This window comes from Danio aesculapii, chromosome 16 (assembly GCF_903798145.1).
Source record: "Danio aesculapii chromosome 16, fDanAes4.1, whole genome shotgun sequence".
Lineage (NCBI taxonomy): Eukaryota > Metazoa > Chordata > Actinopteri > Cypriniformes > Danionidae > Danio > Danio aesculapii.
The window spans coordinates 29,338,398-29,358,847 of record NC_079450.1 but is presented as its reverse complement, the minus strand read 5'-3'; the positions used below and the strand labels follow the sequence as shown (position 1 = coordinate 29,358,847).

The window sequence follows — 20,450 nt, the reverse complement described above, 5'->3', positions numbered from 1 at the left end:
AGCTTAGTCCCTTTATTAATCTGGGGTCACCACAGCGGAATAAACTGGCAACTTATCCAGCAAATGTTTTACTCAGCAGTTGCCCTTCCAGCTGCAACCCATCACTGGGAAACACCCATACACACTATGGACAATTTAGCTCATCCAATTCACCTATAGTACATGTCTTTGAACAGGAAACTGGAGCACCCGGAGGAAACACACGCGAACACAGGGAGAACATGCAAACTCCACACAGAAATGCCAACTGACCGAGCCAGGACTTGAACCCGCGACCTTCTTGCGGTGAGGCGATCGTGCTACCCACTGCGCCATCATGATTCCACAAAGTGAAAGAATGCAATACACAGTTTTTCCAGCGCTATGAGTCAAAACCACAGCATCAAACACAAAGAATTGTGCATAATTTGTATAATGTATTTAGAGATTTCTTTTATTGCTGAATTACTCTTTTTATTTTATGCAAATATGTTCTAGATGTGGCAGTCTTAACCACGCAAATGCTTCTCGATTTCAGAGTTTTATATGTTTGGATTGGAGCCAAAGTCTCTGCTGTTGTGGTTTATTTTCATGAGATAATTAAAAGCACAAATAAAACGTTTTGTAAGAGTCACAGAATCTAATGTCCATAGAGATATTCAAAAACTAAACCCCTTTACAAATGCCACCATGTGACACACAAAAATCAAAAAGTTGTCAGTAAAAAGTGTATAACGTTTAAAAAAGGAATTTTATTCAGTTATTCTAGCTTCAGTATCTGTGGAGAATCCTGCCCCAATGTGCCGTGACATCTAAAGACAAGTTCTCATCTTCAATTTTGGGTGTTGCTGGAATGGAAAAACATTCGGAGATTAAATACTAGGCTAAACAAGATAAATATGATGATAATAAAACGAAATACTTCATTTATCCAATAGTATCTGGATGCAGCCTTTATGATGCAAGCTGAGATTGCATCACTCAGTGATGCAATGTCAGACACAATGCACTCAATGGAGTGAGTGACCTCACTGTGATGGGTAGGGTTAGGGGTGGGGTTAGGTGAGCGCATTAAAAAGCATTGGATGCAGCTCAGATTGCACTGCACCAGGTCTGCATCCGGACCCCTCTCCATTTATCAGCAAGTTAAGTTGTTCCACTGATGGCAAGACGTTTATTAAGTATAAATGAATGAATAATTTAATTAATTAACATAAGAAATTATTCCCATATTTAAATCAACAACAAAAACAACAACAACAACAAGAACAACAACAACAACAACAACAACAACAACCAGTGGTGTAGTCCTAAAAAATAGGTGGTGTACTATTACCCACCCAATCCAAATTTTAAAAGTAGGCAAAGAAACGACGAAAGTCAATGTATCTTTGATTCATTGGTTCATTTTATATATATATATATATATGACACACACACACACACACACACACACACACACACAACACACACACACTGCACAGCTGTGGTTTGCTGACTAACTAAAAAACGAGTTCAGGAACGGGATTCTGCTGCCGTTTTTATATCAAATTTAAAGGGGACTGTGAGGCGATCATTTAGTAGTGTACAGGTAATCGCAAAAGTGTTAGGGCAGCTGAAGCGACGCACATGCTGTTTTATAATTTTACTTGAACGTTTCAGCGAGACATCATTCAGCTGATTTGTTGTGATCTTCGAAAAACTCAAATACTCAATACACAAAAATTAGGGAAGTCTAATCACCAAGTGAGTATACCGAGGGTTTGATCCTCAGAAGTCGTAATACCCAAACAGCTTGAGGAAAAAAGTAGGCATACTGAGTATACGTGCGTATAGCAAGGACTACACCACTGACAACAACAACAACAACAACAACAACAACAACAACAACAACAACAACAACAACAACAACAACAACAACAACAACAACATATATATTCTATAGCATGTATAAAAAACAATAGAGTGTGAGTTTTTCCCTCTTCCTTCATTTCAATTAATCAATGGCCACCACAGCCTTCATCCCTACACTGTAAAAACTGTGTACCTTAAATTTTTAAGCTGAATCAACTTAACCTTATTAGTCCATTGAACTTATATTATGTTTAACTGACTTAAAACAGCTTGCATAACATAGTGTATAAAATTAAGTTAGAACATGATTTACTTTTAGTTTAATAAGTTACAATGATCTGAAAACATATGCTGTCGTGACTAACTGATCATATAATTTTTTACACTGTAAGAACTAGATAGGCAAGATACTTGGTAGGACATTTAAGTTATTTAGACATAGTTTAACTATAAAGTGAAACTTTACTGTCAAACTACGCGTCAACCAACCACACGTTTCTTATGATCGCTAAACCCCACCCCTGAAAATGTGCCAGGAAGAGACTCTTATTATTAATATTTCTTTTTGGTGCCACAGCTTACCTCGTGGGCAAACGTTTAAAGAATTAAGTGACATAAGAAGAAAAACGAAAAGGTGCGTTTTGAGATATCTCACTGGATGAGAATACAACAGACCTGTTGATTCAATATTTTTAGACCAAGTGAAAGTGAAAGAAAGATCTACGCTGAAGAATGGCTTCAGTGAAAACGGTGTCTGTGGAAGACCTTACTTGTCCTGTGTGCTGTGAAATCTACAAGGATCCTGTTGTGCTGTCATGTAGTCACAGTATATGTAAAGAGTGTATTCAGCTGTTTTGGAGACTGAGAAATACTCAGGAGTGTCCCGTTTGCAGGAGAAGATCCTCCAGAGATGATCCCCTATGTAATCTTGTGTTGAAGAACTTGTGTGAGTCACTGACAGCAGCAGAAAGAGCTTCAGGATCTGAGCTGGTCTGCAGTTTGCACAACGAGAAGCTCAAACTCTTCTGCTTGGATGATGAACAGCCTGTGTGTCTTGTGTGCAGAGATTCACAAAAACACACCAATCACAGGTTCAGACCCATTGATGAAGTTGTTCCATCTTACAGGGTAAGTCACATATTCTCAGGTTCAATTAAAGAACGCATAATAAGTTAGAAGAGGAATGTGAGTGGAGTTTTTGGTGCGTTAGTTTGTGTAATATCTCATCATGCTGATAGATGGCAGTAAAGTGAAATATAACCTGTCACCGATTGCTTCAGTTTCCAATATATATCTTTTTTTTTTTGGTGTTCATGTTATTTAAAAATATATGAAAATATTATATATATAATATAATATTATTTATAAAAATAAAATATTTGCTTGAACAGTGTGAAATGAAAGTAGTTCATTCCGATAACATTAAACCTCTATAAACCTCTATATAATTCATTTCAGAAAGCCAGAGTGTGATACTGATATGTAACACCATGAAAACGTAGTAGTCTGTTTTCCCAATGATATTTTAACAGGTTTTTACTATAATTTCAAGGAGCAGCTCAAAACAACATTGAAATCTTTAGAAGAGAAGTATAAACACAAAGAAAAAAGTAAAGAAGAGTGCGATAAAACAGTCCAGCAGTTAAAGGTGAGAATCAGAATTTATTATAGACAAAAAAATGTAAATGTATATGCTGAGGTAAATTTCTCTGTTTTTTTTATTTAGACTCAGCGTGAGAGCACAGAGCGGCAGATTAAAGAGGAGTTTAAGAAGCTTCATCAGTTTCTGCAAGATGAAGAAGAAGCTTTAGTCTCTGCACTGACGAAGGAGGAAGAGCAGAAGAGTGAGATGATGAATAATAGGATTGAGGAGATGAACAGACAGATCTCAGCTCTAGCAGATACTATAAAAGACATGAAAGAAAAGATGAACGCCAGTGATGCCTCATTTCTACTAGTGAGAAATGATTGTTTTTTTTTTTTTATTTAAAACCTTTACCATGTGTTTTGATTCAAAGCACCAATGACATAATATTGAAACACTGATCATGTTTTGTTCTATTTCCCAGAGCTTTAAAGGCATCATGGAAAGGTAAGTGAGTCACTGTGTCTCTTCATGATTATAAGTTCAAACTCACTGCAGTTCTGACTATTGAATGTTGTTCAGAGCTCAAAGTTCACAGCAAGATCCACAGATGATTTCAGGAGCTTTGATTAATGTGGCAGATCATCTGAGAAACCTCACCTTCAGAGTCTGGAAGAAGATGCAGCAACTTGTTCACAACAGTGAGTGCTCATTGATTTGAGAAATTTCACATTGTAATAAATGTGCACAGTTTGGATAGATACGTTTCTTGTGTCCCAAATCATGTCTTAGAAACTCAATGATGCTAAAACTTTCTGTAAAGATTCTTTGGTAAAAACCTTTCCTGAATTCGAAGATGACAGTCACACAAACATATAAATTATTTGAAAACATGTTCATATCAGATGCTCCCAGCTCTGTCTTGTTTAGACTTTCATGTTGGAGTTTTTGTCTTAAAGAGATAGTCCATCCATAAAAGGACAATTCTTTCATCATTTACTCAACCTTGAGTTTATCTAGTTTGAGAGTTTTTGTTTTGTTCAACACTAAGGAAGATATTTTGAAGAATGTTGAAAATCTTCAAGCATTTACTTCCATAGTAATTGTTTTTTCTGTCATATAAAGTATGTCAGTATTACAGGTTTCCAACGTGTTCAAAATATCATCTTTTGTGTTCAACAGAACAAAAAAAAACTGCTTTGAAACAAGTAAAGGGTGCGTAAATAATGACAGAATTTTCATTTCATGCCTGAACTGTCCCTAAGTTATTATTATTATAATTATTATTATTATTATTATTATTATTATTAATACTATTATTATGCTGGTTTGAAGTTCTTTGTATGCTCAGTTTTTCACGTGTTTTATTAAACTGCATTGACAGTTTGTTCACAGTTTTACAGTGTTAATAACAACAGTGACAGAAATTGAAAACAATGTTCTGATGGTTTGTTTGGAGTTGGTTGTTCTGATTTAAAAACAACACTAATACTAATTAAATTAACATTCACAATTTATAATCTCTCTCAGCTGTTGTGACTTTGGACCCCAGCACGGCACATCCTAATCTCACGGTGTCTGATGATCTGACCAGTCTGACTTACAATTGGCTTCCTAAGGATCCAGATTTAATGAGCCCCATTCCCTGTGTCCTGGGTTCAGACGGCTTTAACTCAGGAACACACTGTTGGGATGTTGAGGTTGGAGACAATTACTGCTGGAGTGTTGGAATAACGACGGCACCAAAACAAAGGAAGAAATATAATTTCCTTGATACTGATTTCTGGTGTGTGGAGTATGTGGTTGGTGGATTTATTTCTCCAATATCAAAGGAAACTTGCTTTACCATTAAGACAAAGCTTCAGATGGTAAGAGTGCTGCTGGACTGGGAACAAGGAAAGGTGACGTTCTCTTATTCTACAAGAAACACACCTTTATGTTCGTTCACATCACGCTTTAAGAAGACACTCTTTCCTTTCTTTTATACTAACTGTTCAAATTCTGCTCTGAGGATTTTACCAGTTAAATAGTTTGTAACAACAGAAAGGCAGAGATTTCAGACCCTGTCCTATAAATTTATTAGGATTCAGATTTTTTTTTTCAATTATATTTTGGATACATTTATTGCGAACACCTATTATTGCCATTTTTTTCCTATTGCCATTTAAGTGAATTACCTTTACTTTTGGAATCATTTTAAATGGCATAATGTAATACATTTAATTTGGTTAAATAATTTTTATTCTTGCTATTTTTAATAATTAAACTAAATTAAATTTAATAATTAAACAAGCAAAAAATGCTAACTGTTCACGCAAAATTAGTTTCAGATTCAAATTAGCTGTAATAACTCAATTGATTTCCAAAGAGCTTTATTATTCAATAAAGAATCCTGATTTCAATGAGTTTTACCCATCCTCAGAGCTGCTTAGAGATTAAATGAATACTGATTATAATTACACTTTTTGTGATTCAGAAATCAACCCAATAGTATTTGTTTTGGGCTGTTCAGTAAGCGGGTTTTGTGATCTGATATTGGCTTAAAAATCGGTTAAATAAATTAAATATCAATTATTGAACCTTTAAAATAATGAAGACCCTCAATTTTCATTTTGGGGGAATTTTTATAGCTTATTCAAAATTAAGTGTGAAGTCCTGAATTCATATTTTGAGCAATTGTTTACTTTGTGTTTTTTGACTTTTAAAATCTTTAATAAATTGTTACTAATCCCAGTGTAAAATATCTTTTTACCAACATCATGTCACCAAATCTGTAAACAACGTCTTTTGTTCATTTAACAAAATGTTTGATTGCTTCTTGAATGTTAACAGTAGTCACAATGCCTGTAAATAAATGTTCAAAAGTTAAATAAAAAAATGTGAATCAATGCCTGTAGCATGTTATTTTTATTTACGAGAAATTATTTTTTCTTTTGGATCAAGCTCCTTGTATAAGGAATAGTTTTTAATATAACAAATAAACTTTTTCATCAGAGTTTACTTCAAAACACACATGAACATGCTGATCAAGCCTAGTGTAGTGTGGAGCAGACTTATCGCATAATTATACCTTCTTTTTTTGCTTTGTGTCAGCAGTTTTCAACAAAAATGCAGCATTGTGAACATAATGTGATGGGCATTTACCAAAAACCTTCTCTCATTTGTAGAGGTGCATGGCTAAGCGTTTTTACCCAAACCTAGAGAATGACTCCCTTCCAGAACTTCTGTTTTAATTCAAGAATTCACACTTCACTGATGATTGATTATAAAGCGTGTTTGATATGCTGTCCTGGGAGAGAGCCCTGAGCTCATAAGATCCTCAAGCCCTGGGCTCCCTCCCGTTTGAAGGGCAGGAGGGGAGTTTGCGCTCGGGTAGATCTCGAAAACTCCCATGCTTATTAATGGCTAAAGACAAATTAGGGATTGTTACGGAGAGATATACTGCTGACTAAGAGCTCATCTATAGTTTGGTCAAGCACGTGGAGAACATGTAACTCAGCACAGAAAGGTCGACTAGCCTGGTAAAGACTTGAAGCAGTGACATTCTTGCTTTGAGGCAACAGTGCTGCTAACCACTGAGCTGCCGTGCCACCCTAAAAGGAGGAGGAGTAGGGGTGGAAGGGGGATTCTTCAAGACGAAGATAATTGAGAAACTGGTTGTTTATGGTGAGTTAGGAATCATCTGAATGGTGAATCATGTGTTAGTTAATGCGGGACCAGCTGTGGTCAATCATAAGTACGTTACCCTCTCCATATTAATTAAAAAATAAACTTCACTTACCAAAATTAATTATTTTATGTGAATTGACTTTTACAGACTAATTGTTCAGCTGCATTGTATGTTTTAATTACAAGCTGATATTTCATGTTGAATTTCATTACAAATAAGGGTATTAATCCTTCAAACTAAATATTTACTAACAATGTTATTATTTTCAAAAGATTTATTTTTCCTGTATGGCTGACAAAGTATGTTGCTGATTCTGCCATGAGTATAAAAGGTTTAAATGCCTGCCACCTTTGCAGTGAGTCAGTTTGTGAAATTTCATCCTTGATGTTTGACATGCCACAGTCAACTAGAAGTGGTTTTATTCCAAAGTGGAAGCATTTAAAAACTGCAGCTACTAAAGTACAAAGTGGAAAACCTGAAGGTCATGGTGAATAAAGGTCTCCAAAGCTCTGCTGATTCTGTAGCTGAAATGTTCATTAATATAAGCACAAACTGCAGCTTCATTCATTGGGTTTCTAGTTCCAAGAAGCAGCATGCAAGCCTCTCTTCAACAAGTACAATGTCAAACGCTAGATGAAGTGGTGTAAAACACTCCTCCATGGACTCTAGAGAGGTGAAAATGTTTTCAGTGGAAAGACAAACAATACAACTTTGTAGGTTTTACAGGGTTTGGTTTGGGGAATACCCTTTCTTATTTTGAAATTACTGTTCAACCATACACAACCCAAGATCCAGAAAGATGTTTGACTGGCCTGTAAGAAGTTCTTACCTCACTGAATACCTTTGAGATGAACTTTATAATGAGATGGGTGGATGAACAGTTTACAATTCGCACAGAAACACACCAAAATCTTGTAGAAAGCATTGACAGAAGTGTAAAGGCTGTTATTGCTGCATAGGGGACACATTCCTAATATTCCTGCTGGTGTGGACAGTATATAGACTTCAGTCTACACAGTGTATGTATACACAGCTATTGATTTCCTTTCACAACAGCCAAATAAACACTTTAAACAAGTTTGTTTTGGTATTTTTGGACCAAAAGATCTTAGTGTAATATGTGTTTTCTGGCATGTAAGAATATGCATAAACGTAGAGTAGTGTCTGTGTTACTGCAATTGAAAGCTCTCATCAATTACTGCAATCATTTTCCTAAGAGCCACATGCTGAGCTTTGGCTTTTTCTCAAATCATTCAAGCATGTAAAAATCTATTAGGCTCTCTGCCAAATCTGTTAGTTGTGTCTTTGTCATGTTCATTTATTTAATGTTTGTTCTTTCTGTGAGTGACATGTATGATCCCTGTCAAGTGAGGCTCCATAGCTCAGTGGTTAGAGCACTGGTCTTGTAAACCAGGGGTCGTGAGTTCAATCCTCGCTGGGGCCTAGCAGTTTTGAGATGTGACCAGTCTCAAAATTCTCCTAGTCTAAGGAGGACTCATTGCTTTGACTAGTGATTTGGATCAACCTCTATGGATCCTTTAGATACAAATGCAAAAGGGACTTTAGAAAGGGGTTTTTGAAAAGGTACTGCCCTAGTGACAGCTCTTGCACCTTTATTTCTGCTTGGTAAATAAAATCCGCACATGCAAGCACCTCTGTTAATAACTAAACCTCAGTATTTCTTTTTAGTGTTAGTAAATTCTAAAGTTTTTGTTGCTGTTAAACTTGCTCTATCATCTAATTGAACCATTTGAAGTTACATATGAGAGTGTATCCTAATTGTAATGACACATAATGCTCAATTACATTTAAAATCTGTTGATGTTTTTAATACACAGTTTATTGCCTTTATTTTCTGAATATTGACATTTCATTCAGGTCGCCACAGCAGAATGAACCGCCATGTTGACATTTTATTATTGTTACTGTATAAATAATTTCAGATCTGCCCCTGACCAAGATCAGTCCAATAATAAATTCAAATAGAAATGTATCTGAAAATAAATATATATATAAATAAAATAAATTACATTTGTTTTATCAGTTTTTTATTTTATTTTGTTGTTTATTTACTTATTTACATTTATTTTAACATTTGCAGGTTAGTTCCTCCATAAAGACACGAAGTATACAAGTGAATACATCTATAATTTAAATATATTTACATAAAAAGAATGGTGTGAAAAATAAAAAAATTTTCATACTTTAACATACTCAACACATTATTTTGTCAGCTTTATGTTTCATCTGAAATGACAAGAATATTTTTTGTAATTGCCAGTTACCCTGAACCCATTCTCTGAGGCGATTTTTAAGCATTCTCGGCTTATACGAACAGAACGCTCTGAATACAAGGAGTTCCAGGTAACCATGAACTCCACCCATGAAAAACAAGGAAGTGCTTTTTATTTCTCAATGTTATACCCTAGACCAACACTTTTCTCAACTTTTGTACAACATCAATCTGAGAAAATAATAAAAACAGATTTGTATATGTATTTCTAATGGACTGAGAACAGAAAAGAAAGTACAGTAGGCTTGTTGATTTGAATGCAAACTCAGGATCATCAGATTTGAACGCTGAAGAATGACTTCAGTGAAAACAGTGTCTATGGAAGATCTCTCTTGTTCTGTGTGCTGTGAAATCTAAAAGAATCCCGTTCTTCTATGTAGTCTGTAAAGAGTGCCTTCAAGAGTTCTGGAAATCCACAAGTACTCAAGAGTGTCCCGTTTGCAGGAGAAGGTCTTCCAAATCGGATCCTTCTTGCAATCTTGTGTTGAAGAACGTGTGTGAGTCACTGACAGCAGAAAGAGCTTCAGGATCTGAGCTGGTCTGCAATTTGCACAATGAGAAGCTCAAACTCTTCTGCTTGGATGATGAACAGCCTGTGTGTCTTGTGTGCAGAGATTCACAAAAACACACTATCTTGTTCCATCTTACAAGTTAGGAGACATTTACTGGTTAACAAGTAATGAAATCAAGTCGTTTTTGACAAAACCTATTTTGTATGATGTACCTGGTACGACAACAGCTGTCACAGCTAATCAGTGTTTATAATGTCGTCACATTCACTCACTTTCCTTCAGTTTAATCCCTAATCCATCAGGGGTCACCACAGCAGAATGAATAATCAATTACTCTGACAGATACTGTCTTATATGTAATACTACAGTCTTAGATGGCAGATGCCCTTCCAGCTACAATTCAGCACAGAAAGAATTGCTAGCAGAATTGTACTGTATTGTGAAATACTGTAGAATCGCTTTTAAATTTACAGTAAACTACTGAAAGTCATTAATTTATACAATGTTACCACACCAACGCTTTGACATACAAATACTACCAAAAGAAGAAGGTGATGAGAAAGTCACATGATGACCCAAAGCTCATCACAAACAGCTGTTCCACAACATTCACACAACAGCACCATCACGGTAACACACACGACACTTGAGTAATACAATAAAAATTATTTACAAACATTAGATGTAACACAAAACTAATAAATAACTGACTAATAATAAATGAGTCTATAAATAAAAGTCAATTTGTGGGTATTTATCCTATATAGTAAGGAAATTTGCTGTAGGCAGGAGCGCCGCTGGCCGCTTTGGGGATTTGGGGAAGGATTTATAAGTGAAGGGGGGGAGTGCTGTTGGGTGAAAACGGGTATTGGAGTTGGGTATGTAGGAGCGGGCCCTTAATAATGTTTTTGGGGGCCCTAAATGTATGGGCCCTTAGAATCATCCTAACTTCCTCCCACTATCCGCGCAACAGCGGCGGTAACAGATATTAATTGTAGCATATTTTTATTTTCTGATTATTTTATCCCAAAGAGAGCCACAGTATATGAACATGCTGTATAATAACATACAAATAAATAACATGTTCTCTCGTGCTTCATTTGTTTGCTGATTGTTCCTTTATTAAATTCAAGGAGGAGCTCAAAACAACACTAATGTCCTTACAAGAGAAGTTTAAACACACAGAAATAACTAAAAGAGAGTGTGATAAAACAGTCCAGCACATTAAGGTAAGAAAACAATACAAAGTTAAATGCGTGTGTGTTTGTGTCTGCTGCGAACTTTGTAATGCCCTTTGTTTGTGACTCATCATTGCAGAAAGGCTTGAGTTAACGCCACAACAAATACATCAAATACACTTTTCGACACTGTATTAAGATCACGAAGAGCAGATGATTCGAAACACTGCTCCAAAACCTTTTCATCCTACAGCTCTGTCCAGCCCCCAAACCACAGCCAATGGTATGTTGTGGGCAGAGAGAAAAAACTGAACACTATTGGCTGCTTGTATGATAATGGCACACAGCATTTGAAATATCTCTGAAAGCATTTAAGGGAGCGTTTGAAAACATTGTTAGTCAGCGAGCTTCTATGATGCGTCATTCAGTAATTCAAAGATATAGACTGCTGTGCACCAAGTACCTGTAGATTTTGCCCCAATCACAGAGCAATCTGTTGGCGAGCTGGTTAACTTGTAAATAACTCTTAAAATCCTGTAGAGTGAGCTAGACATTAGCATGCTACATTTTGGATTTTCATCTGTCAGGTGTCTGCGACAAGTCAGTGAACTTCTTTGATGCATCGTCCAGTAGTTCAAACATAAAGACCACTGAGCACAGAGCACCTGCAGATTTCCCCCCGATCACAGCCCAATGTGTAGGCAAGTAGGATCTGGGAGCACTTGGTAATTGGCACTTTTAACTTGGTTTGATCAAGGTTGCAGCTAAACTCTGCAGAAAGACAGATCTCCAGGAAAAGGGTTTGGCACCCCCTGCTATATAATATAATAGAGTGAGGAGAAGAGATTCTATATTTGTTTTTTTATATAATCAGAGTCAGCGCGAGAGCACAGAGCAGCAGATTAAAGAGGAGTTTAAGAAGCTTCATCAGTTTCTGCACGATGAAGAAGAAGCTTCAATCTCTTTGCTGAAGAAGAAGGAGGAACAAAAGAATAAAATGATGAAGGAGAAGATTGTGGAGATGAACAGACAGATCTCAGATCTAGCAGACACTATAAAAGATTTAAAAGAAAAGATGAACGCCAGTGATGCCTCATTTCCACATGTGAGAACTGATTGTCTGTTTTATAAACTCTCTATATAGAGAAGCTTCCTTGGTATAGTCTAATTTACATTCTTATCATCTAAATAAATGCTTTGTTTTCTATATTTTCCAGAGCTTTAAAGGCATCATGGAAAGGTAAGTGAGTCAGTGTGTCTCTGGTGTCTTTGACTGTGTGCTTAAACTCACTGCAGTTCTGACTACTGGATGTTGTTCAGAGCTCAGAGTTCACAGCAGGATCCACAGATAATTTCAGGAGCTTTGATTCATGTGGTAAATCACCTGAGAAACCTCACCTTCAGACTCTGGAAGAAGATGCAGCAACTTGTTCACAACAGTGAGTTCTACATTTGCAGGGTCAATGCAAAAAGTCACAGAAATGTTTGATCTCTAAATAAATAAGAAATAATAATAAAAACGGTGCTGTCTACATCAGCAAAATGTTCAGTAGTGATGTAATAACATTGTTCACTACACTTTTATTTAAGAGCTCAATAAAGTATGCAAAATAGTTTAAAAAATCCCAAAATCATCATATCATATCCAGAGAGATAATCAATTTTATCTGACATCACACAACTGTAGCAAAATTAGCTCAATTTATGAATATTAATAATTAATAATAAGTTACTATTAATTATGAATTTTCAGAATTCAGAACTTATAGTTAATTTAAGTAATAAATATAACAACAACTTCACCCGCTCGTCTGGGCAGACTCGTCTGTAATTATGTATTTATTTAGAAATGACATTATAGCTGCTTCTTGTGAAGTAGATGAAGGGAATTAAGGGAAAGGAGCAGAAGTTTCTGTGGGATCCTGTAGCCACTTACTTCTACACGGTCAGGTATTAATCTCTAACTCTTAAATGTATCTTTGAGTAATTGATGTTGTACCTTTCTGAATTGGCTAATTTTTGTTTAATTATGTGAATTGGCATGGAAAATCTTTACCTGACAAATAAAATTGGATATATTTTATGTTCTACTGAAATCATTTAAATGTATTAGATTGTTTAGGCTGATGTTTTCGCAGCCAATGACCAGGATCGCTCATACTGTACATTCAGGCTCAATGGATGGAGCATGGGCACAGCTTTAGAGACCTGTTGATTTCTGACAATCACAGACTTAGTATGATATAATCTAGTGGTTAAATTAAAATTTCTTTATGTATGAGCAAGCATGGTTAATAATAATATTATTTACAGGAAATTATTTTACAGTTATATCCTCTAAGAACCAGAACTGGCGAGGTTGTGTCCGTGAGCAGATGAAACTGGCCAGCATACTGACTCTAAGCGACTTCATGTAAACGATGAAATATTAAATGAAAAGACGAGTTGTTTAAAATATAGTCAAATATCTAAATTCATTCCTCATTTATGAATGTGATCAGTTCTTATTAGGAACACATTTGAAGTTTAATGATCACTTGAAATTGGAGTCAGATTAAATTTGGAGCTGGAAACAAATTTAAATAAAATATAATAAATAAATATATTTCGTTTCACACGTGCTAAAAAGGCTACACGCATTTAACCTTCACCCTTGCTGTTAGTTCCGTCATTGGACTAATAGATGGACCCTTACACTCTCATACTTTTTTATTAAGTTTAATGGTATCGTTGTAACCTGAAAGTCTCTCTCCTGTCAACTTCACGAATAAATCAACAGATTGAATTTGACTATTTTACTGATATTTCATATTTTATGAATCTGCATTCAGTGTATTTTTCTTCATTTTTGGAGAGGAACTATTAATAAACTATTTTGCATAATGAACTATTTCAAGTCTAAAGTAAAAATAAAACAATGGTAGTAAAAGATTGTGCTTTACTACAATTGAGGGGAAGCATTAATTAATGGAGTTGATTTCCCAAACAATTGACTCTCTGAGCTCTGGCCTTTTCTCAAACCATTATGTAAAGATTTCTCAGGCTGTCCTTTAGGTGTGTCTTTGTCATGCTGAATCAAGGCATGTCCTTTATGTCACTAACATGAACAGCACCTCTCAGGTGAGGCTCCATAGCTCAGTGGTTAGAGCACTGGTCTTGTAAACCAGGGGTCGCGAGTTCGATCCTCGCTGGGGCCTGCTAGGCAACATTTTGAGATGTGATCTGGTCAAAATTACTAAAAAGAATCAAATGCAACATTGCAAACTCAAGTGACTTACAGGATAAATCACCCTCCGAAGAGCACTTCAAACAAAAATGGCTACCATATTGAAGTACTCAAAACTGGCCACTTTGAAGAGCCCTTCAAAATGAAAAAAATTTGAACTGATTCACACTTCAGCCACCCATGATCCTTTGCACAGGGAAGTTTTTTTATTACAATCTGTATAACAATAAACATACAAAGGCAATAACAGAAATGGAGTACAAAAGCAAAACGAAGGAAAGCAACATAAAGAGTGGGTGTCTGGTGGCGCAGTGGGTATAGCACAATCACCTCACACAAGAAGGTCGCTGATTCAAGCCTCCGCCGGGTCAGTTGGCATTTCTGTGTGGAGTTTGCATGTTCTCCCCATGTTCATGTGGGTTTCCTCTGGGTGCTCCGCTTTGGATAAAAGCGTCTGCTAAATGACTAAATGCTCTGGTTTCCCTCATAAGTCCAAAGGTAAGCTAAATTGTCTGTAATGTATGTGTGTGAATGAAAGTGTATGGGTGTGTCCCAGTGATGGTTTGCAGCTAGAAGGGCATCTGCTGATAAAACATATGCTGGATGAATTGGCGGTTTATTCTGTTGAGGTGACCCCAGATTAATAAAGGGACTAAGCTGAAAAGAAAGTGAATGAATGAATGAATATAAAGAGCAGCAAGACAAATCCATTTTCCATAAGATTAAGTCTTTAAAATAATGTACAGTTTTTTTCCATTTTATTATTTCATGTTTCTATTAATATTTAAAGGTTGTGACCATTTATATCTTAAAATCAGTAAAATGCACAGAACAACAATTGGAAGTTTGACTTTACCAATAAATGATTAGGATAAGGATTAGGCCATAGGGATTAGCCCTTCTGAATGGAAAGCAGCATGAATCTTCACAGAGAGTGAAAATAACTTGCTCTTTGCTTAAGGTATGTTGAAACACACCAAGATTAATGTACAGAGAACAATCTTTAATCTTACTTGGATGTCACATTAACTGCTGGAATAGCCTGATCTTCATTCATTAATTGTCTTTTTGGCATAGTCCTTTTATTAATCTGGGGTCGCCACAGAAGAATGAACCACCAACTTATCCAGAATATGTTTTACACAGCGGATGTCCTTCCAGCTGCAACCCATCTCTGGGAAACATCCATACACACTCATACACTATGGACAATTTAGCCCACCCAATTCACTGTGGGGGACTGTGGGGGAAACCGGAGCACCCGACGGAAACCCATGCAGGAGAACATGCAAACTCCACACAGAAATGCTGACTGGCCCAAGCCAAGGCTCAAACCAGCAACCTTCTTACTGTGATGCGACAGCACCACCTACTGCGCCACTGCCCCTGGTCTTCATATAGTTTTTTTTCAATAAGACCAAAATCAGAGTGGATCTACTGGGATGCCTATTGCAAATTCAGAATAATGTTCTACTCTAGAATAAAAACATAAATAAAATCATGTTTCTATAATTTGTCCTTTAGAGTTGCACACACACATGTGAACTGATTTACTGTAAATTAAAAACATGTTGGACAACCTGACGGAATCAAAAACACACTATGACACTGTTTTGAATGTGCATAACAGTGACTATAAAACAGCTATTTAAGATATGGAACTGTCTTTCGTGTTTTGACATTTGGGATCTGACTGTTGGGTTACTTTTGATTGCCAATCAGTCTAGTTTTTTTTACATAATGGTGTTGCATAGGTTTCTGCTTTGGGCCGCCCTGGAAAAAAATCAGTTTTTGTGAGGGGTGGGTGATGTATGGGGTGTGGTGGATGTTGTGGTTGTTGGGTCCCATCTCTAAAAATCAGATTCCAGTCCCACAACTCTTACATGTATACATGTATATCCTGTTTATTCGCATGATTTTCCAAGCATGGGGAAGCTGAAAATAAAAACAGTTCTCAGTATTTTTCTCTTTGATTTCTTTACAAATATGTGTATACCTTCAACATACTTTGGCAAAATAAAATTGTTTGTAAGCTGTGATTTTAGGAGACTTTCAAAATTGGCTTTTGTGTTAAAGTTCGTTTCTCATCAAATACAAATGCTAATTTTACTTTTTTTAAACATCAAATAAAATTGATGTAAAATATACAAATGAACACTGACTCTTGTTTAGGATTGAAGCATTTGGATCTGTTTATAACAACACTGACCTAAACCTGTTGTTTGTGTCTCATCAGATCCTGCGACTCTGCACCCAAACACTGCAAATTGGCAACAGATTCTGTTCGGTGATCTGAACAGTCTGAAGTGAATCGACAGGTTCCTGATAATCCAGAAATTAAAAACATCTCAGTGTGTAAAAAATTAAAAGAGAGTTCAATAAAACAGTCCAGTATGAGGCGACTAAAAGTCCTTTCTGAATCCTCACATTATTTTTTCCACTGATTAATTGGAAAAAAAAAATGTGACACTTTAGAAGTGAACTGTCTATTTTTACTTCAGTTTCTGCAAGATGTAGAAGAAGATTAAGAAGTTATTAGAAATGAGTTATTAAATCTATTATGTTGAGAAATGGGAAAAAAAATAAACGGGCCCTAATAATTTAGGGGGGCTAATAATTCTGACTTCAATTGTATGTATGTATATATATATATATATATATATATATATATATATATATATATATATATATATATATATATATATATATATATATATATATATATATATATATATATATATATATATATATATATATATATATATATATATATACATATATACTGCTCAAAAAATAAATAAATAAAAGGAACACTTGGAGTTACATTGTGCTGTTTAAGTGTTCCCATTATTTTTTTTGAGCAGTGTATATATACAGTGCTCAACATATATAAGTACACCCCTCACAAATCTCTCATTTAATTTAATATTTTCTATAGGAAGCTTTACAATATTGTATTTGTGCATTTACATTAGATTAGTCAGTACTGAAGCCAAATCTGGAGCTTATCTAATAAAATAACTTATGATAACGATCCAAAATTAGTCCACCCAAATTTATACGTTAGGGGAAATATTCAATGAAAAATTTAAAAACAGCCAAATTCAAGAAAATAAAAATGTATGAAATTTTATTGACATCTTGTAGTTTGCCATTATTTCCCAATATTTTGCATGGATTTAAATGTAATTTCTTTCTGTTTCTAAATATGTTTGGTGACTAAAATCTTAATTTAATAAATATATTCGTCTAATAAATCTGTTTTGTTTAAATACACCTAAATATATTACCTATATTCACTGAGAAATGGACACAAATATTCATTTTCAAAATGGGGTGTTCTAAATTATGTTTTTTTTTCTTTACGTAACACTATGCATAAACTTAGGTTTCTACTCTTAAGAGGGCTCATCCATTACTTGGTTCACTTTGAGTCACATGCTGATCTATTCTTAAACCATTAAAGCATGTGTTCAGAGATCTTAGGCTGGCTGCCAATTTCTTTGGGTGTGTCCTTTAAGTGAGCAACATGAACGACAGCTGTCAGGTGAGGCTCCATAGCTCAGTGGTTAGAGCACTGGTCTTGTAAACCAGGGGTCGCGAGTTCAATTCTCGCTGGGGCCTGTAGAAATTTCTTTTGAGGTGCAGCCTTCTCTGAAAATTACACAGAATATGGGCTTAAAGAATCAAATACCTCAAGCCATATACAGTATCAGCTTTGAGGTTAGTGAAACACAGCTGAAGCAATAAAACCACTTTAAAATTTCCTTCCTTTCACTGCTAATTATTTATTATACTTCAAATAACTGTATGAATATGTGCATTTTAAAGAGCTGTTTGGCCAAATGTTTTTCATGTAGTATTTCTAGACCAGGGGTGCCCAAACTTTTTCTTATGAAGGGCCAAAAACCAAACTTAACTGAGGGCTGTGGGCCGAAGGTACATTAAAGTTTCTATGAGAAATCTCCTGATTTATTTCCTAATATTTAAAAATAACTTGAAAACTTTGCTTTAAATTATAATAATGAATGCAATATGTTTAAAAAATGTTTAATGAATTTATTACAGCAAAAACAATTGCATTAATACAATGGAGTTCAATGCTCAATACACTTTAGTTTAATGGAATCACATGCTTAATGTAAGATTTATTGGCTTTTCCTGAAAGTATCACTGTAATACCTCATGATGCCGATAGAGGGCAACTAAATGTATAGGTCTCATGAGCTACAGTGTAGTATATTATTCATTGAAAAGTATAGGTAATATTAGTGATTCTAGAAGGAATAATAATAATAATTATTATTATTATTATTATTATTTTCCACCAGATATTGACATTTTGAAAGGTAGAAATGTCACTATTTTGGTGTAACGCAAATATACTATTATTTATTAATTTATTGCAGTAAAAAAATAATCCACAAAGGATCTCAATATTCCGGCAGGCCAGAGTGTAATAAAAGCACATAACAACATGACATATAACCCACTTTCTGAGAAAACGCACTTTCACTGCATATTTACTTTGTTAAATTCAAGGAGGAGCTCAAAAAAGTACTGAAGTCCTTTCAAGAGATGCTTAAACACACCAAAAAACTTAAAGAAAAGTGTGATAAAACATCAAGGTAAGAAAAGAAGTCAAATCCTAATCATGATTTATCTTGAACAACAAAATGTAGAGGTAAATTTCACTGTTCTTGTATTCAGAGTCAGCGTGAGAGCACGAGTGGCAGATTAAAGAGGAGTTTAGGAAGCTTCATCAGTTTCTGCACGATGAAGAAGAAGCTTCAATCTCTGTGCTGAAGGAGGAGGAAGAGCAAAAGAGTGACAAAGAAGAAGATTAAGGAGATGAACCGACAAATCTCAGATCTAGCAGACACTATAAATGACATCAAAGAAAAGATGAACGCCAGTGATGTTTCATTTCTACATGTGAGAACTAATTGTGTTTTAAAACTCAATATAGAGAAGCTTCCTTGGCACAATCTAATTTCAATTACCTATAATCAAAGTAAATGCTTTTGTTTTCTATATTTTCCAGAGCTTTAAAGGCATCATGGAAAGGTAAGTGAGACACTGTCTCTGGTGTCTTTGAGTTCAAACTCAATGCTGTTCTAATAGTTTGAATGTTGTTCAGAACTCAGAGTTCACAGCAGGATCCACAGATGATTTCAGGAGCTTTGATTAATGTGGCAGATCATGTTAAGTTTGATACAATTCTTGGGGCTCCGGATCATTGATAAGGATGGGCCATCTCTACCCAAAAATTAAACATGTTAGCTCTGCCTAAAACCATGTTGATGGTTATTATAAATGGCATGTAACACGAAGTATAATAATGATATTATTATTGATATTATTATTATTAAAAAATCCATCATTAAAGGCACTTTTTTTATCTCTCTCCATCAGCTCCTGTGACTCTGGACCCAAACACTGCAAATTCCTATCTGATCCTGTCCGATGATCTGACAAGTCTAAAACGCAGGGCTTGTAGTCAGCTGGTTCCTGACAATCCAGAGAGATTTGACCCATATGCTTGTGTTCTGGGTTCAGAGGGCTTTCACTCAGGAACACACTGCTGGGATGTGGAGGTATAAGACAATTCGGACTGGATTATAGGAGTAACTACAGAATCAAACCAAAGGAAAAGAAGAGTTCTTTGAACCTAATGTCTGGTGTGTGTGTGTGTGGTACAGAGATAAAAAATATTCCACACAGGCTCCAGAGAATTACAACAACACGTTTTCAGTAAAAGTGAAGCTTCAGCGTGTGAGATTGGAGCTGGACTGGAAAGGAGGAAAACTATTGTTCTGTGATCCTGTAACAAACACACATTTACAAACACTCATAACCACCTTTACAGAGACTGTCTTTCCATTCTTCTACAGTTATGATGTTCTCTCTCCTCTAAGGATTTTACCAGCTAAAGTGGTTGTGAAAACAGAAATGTAGGACCTGAGTTTTTGGGGAATGTAAAAAGGAGGTAACCCCTTAAAGAATGAACAAATACCTATTTTTTGAAGCATAAAATGTTGGTGTTTGGTCAGAAATAGAATAAGTGTTTACTGTTGTTTTGATTATATATGAGTGATTATGCGCTTAAATGCAAATCTAAAATAAGTAGACATTGTTTTTGAGCTGATCCTG

General features: G+C 35.4%; 2 protein-coding genes and 3 non-coding genes across 5 annotated transcripts; all 5 read left to right on the top strand.

Annotated features, from left to right (window-relative positions):
• Positions 1-2,411: 2,411 nt before the first annotated feature.
• zmp:0000001316 (nuclear factor 7, brain) lies at positions 2,412-6,171 on the top strand. The gene is made up of 6 exons (XM_056475908.1): positions 2,412-2,961; positions 3,386-3,481; positions 3,560-3,790; positions 3,903-3,925; positions 4,001-4,119; positions 4,949-6,171. The coding sequence occupies exons 1-6, from the start codon at positions 2,566-2,568 to the stop codon at positions 5,446-5,448; spliced, it is 1,365 nt and encodes a 454-aa protein (XP_056331883.1). The 5' UTR covers positions 2,412-2,565; the 3' UTR covers positions 5,449-6,171.
• A 2,288-nt stretch (positions 6,172-8,459) lies between these two features.
• On the top strand, positions 8,460-8,532 carry trnat-ugu (transfer RNA threonine (anticodon UGU)). The gene has a single exon. It is a non-coding gene; the product is annotated as a tRNA-Thr (tRNA).
• Positions 8,533-9,675: 1,143 nt separating this feature from the next.
• trim35-29 (tripartite motif containing 35-29) lies at positions 9,676-20,255 on the top strand. The gene is given in 8 exon segments (XM_056475135.1): positions 9,676-9,761; positions 9,763-10,011; positions 10,987-11,122; positions 11,946-12,176; positions 12,289-12,311; positions 12,392-12,510; positions 19,713-19,954; positions 19,956-20,255. Coding segments are annotated over 8 exon segments (1,386 nt in total).
• Positions 14,196-14,268, top strand: trnat-ugu (transfer RNA threonine (anticodon UGU)). The gene has a single exon. It is a non-coding gene; the product is annotated as a tRNA-Thr (tRNA).
• On the top strand, positions 17,849-17,921 carry trnat-ugu (transfer RNA threonine (anticodon UGU)). The gene has a single exon. It is a non-coding gene; the product is annotated as a tRNA-Thr (tRNA).
• Positions 20,256-20,450: the final 195 nt, after the last annotated feature.